This window comes from Pteropus vampyrus, unplaced genomic scaffold (genome assembly GCF_000151845.1).
Source record: "Pteropus vampyrus isolate Shadow unplaced genomic scaffold, Pvam_2.0 Scaffold13, whole genome shotgun sequence".
NCBI lineage: Eukaryota > Metazoa > Chordata > Mammalia > Chiroptera > Pteropodidae > Pteropus > Pteropus vampyrus.
The window spans coordinates 6,995,157-7,001,026 of NW_011888794.1; the positions used below are offsets into that span (position 1 = coordinate 6,995,157).

Below are 5,870 nucleotides of genomic sequence, written 5' to 3' on the forward strand. Positions count from 1 at the left end.
TTTGAAAGGGAAGTTTCCCAAAATAAGCATGGTGGAAAAAAATGTATTTCAGTGACCTTAGTATGTTTTTAGTGAAAAAATTTAAGTATGGAAAATTATACCCACTAATTTAAGAATTTACCAGCAAGAATGAAAAACCTTCCAGACTATGATCAAACAGGTGCTTGCACTTTTTACTGGATACTAATTGGCAGAACCTCACTGTTTCCTATGAAGTTAATGGTTTCTAAATGACTGTCCACATTTTAATATCTATTATGCCTTTTGATATCAAATACAAACTACATACAGCCTAACTTTATCACTATGTCATTAAACTTACTAACATGACCTTGTTCTAATACATTTAGGATCCACTTTAACTCATTAATTTCTTTATCACAACTCTCAATCTCCTCCCTCATTAATTAGGTTAGGGGTTTTTTGGTTATGCTTCTTTTAAATAATTTCATTAGGTGTAGACTAATTTATGGCTTTCATGACATTATTTGAATTTGAAAAGGTAACTTCCAAATGTGCTTCCTCGGATGCCATTATAAAATAAATTTTGTACAAAGTTATTTCAAAACTAAAACTTGAGACAGTTTCCTCAAAGTATGCTAAAACCTGAAATATACACATATTATAATTATTAAAATAACAGAACCTGAAACCTCCTAAAAACAAATTTTACTCTCAAAATAGATGAAATAAAATAAATAAGAAATTTTTAAATAGATAAAATACATTAAGTCATACTTTCTTCCTCCACATTAATTTTATCTTCAAACAAGGTGGAATAAAATAAAGACCTGAACATTATTTAAATTAAAACTTCAGTAAACAAGATTTTCACCATTTGTATTTTGTTTTAAAGCTTCAGGAAGTAAGAATAAGGACTCCAATGAGGTATTTGTTTCGCATAACTGGAACTATAACTTTAACTTTGTGCATTGGGCAGGAATTTTGTGTTTTGCATACAAATATGTATCCTTCACTTAGAATACTGCCGGGCACCTAATAGATGCACAATAAATATTTGTTGACTAAATGAATACTTTACAAAAAATCAGTTAAGAATAATCATCTAAAAGACAACAACAATCATCAGTTACTTTCCAGAATTACTGTACAAGATGATGTGTATGTAAAGGTTTTAGAACTAACCATTATCTGCACAATAATTTTTCTAGTTGAAACAATAGTCAAACAATGATCATTTCCTAATAATAAGAAGCAAATACTATGAACTTTTAAAAAGAAAGTTTAGAAATGAGCATGTTCTAAAACATTTCTTGGGATATAAAAGTCTTGATGGAATTCAGGTCATAACATACTTGGAAAATTAGGACTTAACAGTGTTTTTCCAGGTTTAGAAAAGTGATTCGGAAGCAAAAACACCCTAAAAACACAAAAGATATGTCTGAGCAGCAGGGCCAGGGTATTGCCTGTGGCATCTTTTAATCGGTTCTTTAGTGTTAGTTTTAGAGTTAAAAGCAACCAATTTGGAAGGGGCCTGCAGGGACCATTAATACCAGGTTTCTTTGCCCCTAATGTTTTCTCATATAGTAGTCAGAAATGTATAATACACAGTCTGGTTTTCTCCCTATATAATTTTAAAAATAAAATGAGACTCCTAATGCTTCATTTACTTTAATGAGAAAAATCCTACAATGTTCCAAAAACATTGAGAAAAGGTTTAGAGCATTTATCCATTTAAGACTGAGCTGTGAACCTCACATTATATGTGAAAACTAGAGTTCATTATGATAAAGACACTAAAATTAAGACAGGATATTTTATAACACCTAAAAGAATCAGGTGAAATCTAGGTAGAACAAAAAAATCAGGAATGACTTACCAAAAAGTTTAGTAAATCATTTTAGAGGAAATACAGTATTTAATCATAATCAGAACATAAATTTTTGCCATCTAAAATATCATCACTGAATATGTTCTGGAAATAAAAAGGTGTATCCAGATTGAAAGGAAAAACAGATTTTTGGTCTACAGAAAGATTTAAGGCAAATATTTCCTAAACTTCATGAGAAAAATATTAATACAAACTATTGACTAGATTTGTAATTTTCCATACAAGAGACTATTATTAACTTAGTCACTGAGTCTCTTAATATTTCATACTTTTTATTTAATGATTTATCCTTACACCTTTAAGAGAAAATACAGGCAACTGATTTCTAAAAAGGCTTTTGGTTTATATACAGGTTTCTGGGGGTTGTTTTTCCTGCAGACTATTAAAAAAATCTTCAACACATGATCATTGCTACATTTAGGAAAATAAGAAATTTTCCAAAATTTGGGGCCAATAACAAACATAAACCTTAATAAAAGATACATCATTTCATAATTAAAAATTATAATGCACACATGTAGTTAAAAAATTAAAAATTACACAATCCATAGTGTGAGTGAATAATTGTGTTCGGGCTTCTAACAACTTTGCTGCACCTTTTTGGCCCTTTGATTTTTCTAGTATGACTTGCCAATTAGTGTTACCTTCTTACTGGTACAGTGAACATTTTGCTTTTGATTAACTTGAAAGTTGTTACAATTCCCCAGTTAAAAAAAGAAAAAGTGCTCATACACCCCAACATTAATATTCTCAGAGGCTAAGAGAGCTCATCACTAACCCTACATTAAATATACTGATAGGCGCATAGACTATTTTTCTTCAGGGGCTTTTTATGTATAGATGCACACATGTATTTTTTTTTAAATGGAGATGAGTTAAGGTATGTTAAGCTGGTGGCATCTATATATCAATTATATCATCTATATATCAATAACTCAATTATTCATGCAGATAAAGAAGAAAGGACCATCTTATGCTCAAAAATGATGTTCATGATCTAAAAACATGTTATATTAATTTATGCAAAATCATAAAACATCAATAATCACTTCATTATTTGTAAGTAGAAGAAAAGAAATACCATAATCTCTTAAAGATTCAGTGATTCTATCCTGTTTCTTCCAGTATCTTATAAAAAAGATTTTAGAGCTGACTGTAGAAAAAATAAATAGAAAAAAAAAAAAAACCCCAGCAAAATAATGCATAGATAAGTATTCACAAAGGTTTATGAAGAATATGAAAGTATTGCTGTAGTTCAGAGCAGAATCACTGCACGGGCTGTGACATCTGATAAAGTTATCATCCAGTTAAGTTTACACAGGGCTAAAATCAATGATAAAGCAATGAGGATCATTAAGGGAGAAAAAGGAAGTCACTGACTATGGAAAGAAAATGATCACTTCAGTACACAATGTCTCTAAATGAAAGAGCTACTGTGAGGATGGCAAATGTGCTCACCACTTATGGCCACCCTGGAACATAAAAAGGAAGTAAAGAAGCAACGAAGTAAGAAAAGTAAATTTCTCTTTAGGGAGAAAAGAACAAAATTAATCTGTTATGAAATCTCTTTAAAAAATTAAAAGAAAACTAAATGTAAAAATCTATTATAACCTTTAAGTGCAATGGCTAAAAACATTTGGGAGCACGTGACGAACAGGAGACCAGATTGAACTTCTAGAAATATAGATTCGGTAAATAATTACTTGATCACTGAAACTAGATAAAGATGTGAGCATTAGTGGAAAAAAGAATGCAAACAGTCATCATGTAAAAATCAAAAGGGCAAAAATATGGGTACAAGTTTCTCCAAAGAAAGAAAGACAGACATAAATTAGATATGGACGATGGTATTTCAGCCTTTTTGGGAAAAAGTGGTTAAACTTTAGAGAATGAGAGTAAGGGAAAGGACCTCTTAATCTAACATATGAACCATTAGTGATATTATATTGCAAAATAAAAGGTGATAAATTATATAGAATAGTTTTTTTCTAGAGTAAAAATGTAAAGAACCAACATCCATAGCCTAAGCCATGATTACAGCTACTAGGTTTTCGTTGTTGTTTTATTTTGGGGCGGGGGGCGGGGAGGCGTGGAAGGGCATTACACTGAGGGCATTACAGGAAAATGTAATAAGATCAAAAAAAAGAAAAAGAAAGCAGCTCATGGGAAAACAACACATGCTTCAATAATGAAAACTGTTGGATGACATAATTTTCTAGTATATTTAAAAATTTTAGGAAAATAGCAATAAAATAAGCTTCTAATGATAAGTTTATTAACAACTACCCACAAACTGAAGAAAGGAAATAAAAGAAGTTATAAAACTAATTTTAACATGCCTTGTCCTCCTGTTTTTGCCTAAATGTAGTTGAGAATCTATCTATATAGTCACGTAAGTTCTGTATGAAATGGACTCCATAGGCCAAAACATTCTAAATTACATCATCAAAATTATCACACAGCTTCAATATAACATTTGGCAACAAAATTACTCAAATAATTATAAGTAGATATTTATACTTAATCTGTACATATACATGTGTACAGTGTATACAGTGAGAATTCATATGATTTAAAATGTTTTTCTTAATTTTACATGTAACTAAAATAATAAAGAATATACATGTATCCAACTGAGATTTAAATTTGACAACTGCTGGACCTCATTTGTTAAAGTAACAAACTAGGAAAGAAGAAAATATGCATAAAAACTCATTTTACATATACAAACTTTTGGCAACATATAAATAAGGGCACCTATTTCCAAAGCATAAGATAATAAAGCATATACAAGAAAAGTAATTCCAACGTTTTCATTTTTATTATAGTTCAGTGTAATTATTAAGTTAAAATCTTACTTTAGGGGGAGCCAGTTTTAAGCAAATTCAAATATTTTTTCACTGGCAAATTTCATTATTACTACGACTTCTCTTTTAGAGCTATGTATTTTCTTCAAAACAGCTTAAGCCTGTGTGCAGAAATTGGATCACGTACCCACGCCTCTGTCTGGACGGGCCTGATGTTGGTCAGCAGCACCTCTTCGTAGTTTCCATAATCAATGAATTTAACAACTGCTGTCATCCCTGAAGAATGGAGAGCTTCGACTTCTGCTCGGTAAAACTGAGGAGACAAAAAGAAGTTTTAGATACGACAATCGACATTGTCTCAAAGGGTAATATTTGATGGAAATGCAAATCATCAAGGTGTTGGACTGTAATTTTTTTTTGAAAGGCAATTTTTTAACTTAATTTTTGAGATATAACTGACTTATAATGTTGTATTAGTTTTAGGTGTCCAACGCAGTGATTTGATACATGAATATGTGTAAAATGTTTATCACATTAAGTATAGTTAACATCCATCACCATGGATGGTTACAGAATTCTTTTTGTGATGAGAACTTTTAAGATTTACTCTTAGCTACTTTCAAAATTGCAGTATTTTAAAGACAATAATTTATAAGAGAATAATATTTTTATAAAAGAAAACTTACCTATGGATAATCATAAATTGGCTAAAAAAAAGATAAATTATCTCATCCATGTGAATTCTGAAGAGTAGTAAGGTTTCAAGACAGAACTAAGAGGGTCTGTAGAGAAGAATATTCACATGCTAATGGGTGTAAAAAAAAAAACTAGTGTCATGTTTTGTTGTAGCCACTGAAGCCCTCTGACTAACAGACAAGTCTTATGTGCTAATCAGAATATATAACTACAGAGCAATTTACTTAAAAAAACAGAAATATATGACAAAAATACATCTCAAAGAAAAACGCTCTTTGCTGCCATCATCACAGGCAGCTAGGGTAAGGTGAGGATCTCAGGTAAAGAGTAAGCACATGACTCCTATCCAGGATTTATAGGATTTGAGACACTGCAAGACCAGACGCTTTTATGTCATTAGTTTACCCAGTTTTATTTGGCGCTGGGAACTAAAGCACATTATAAACTCATAAAGAACTTATAATTTATTTAACAACGACGATTTAACAATTTATCTGTTTAGGTACCTAGGAGTA

At 30.7% G+C, this 5,870-nt stretch overlaps 1 protein-coding gene across 6 annotated transcripts in view; it reads right to left on the reverse strand.

The window, feature by feature from the left end:
• TDRD3 (tudor domain containing 3) overlaps positions 1-5,870 on the reverse strand; it is a 147,347-nt gene that overhangs the window by 29,851 nt on the left and 111,626 nt on the right. For all 6 annotated transcript variants that reach the window (XM_023525124.1, XM_011381013.2, XM_023525133.1 and 3 more), the window contains one exon: positions 4,847-4,972. In XM_023525124.1, the coding sequence (XP_023380892.1) occupies positions 4,847-4,972 (126 nt within the window). The remainder of the gene's footprint in view (positions 1-4,846; positions 4,973-5,870) is intronic.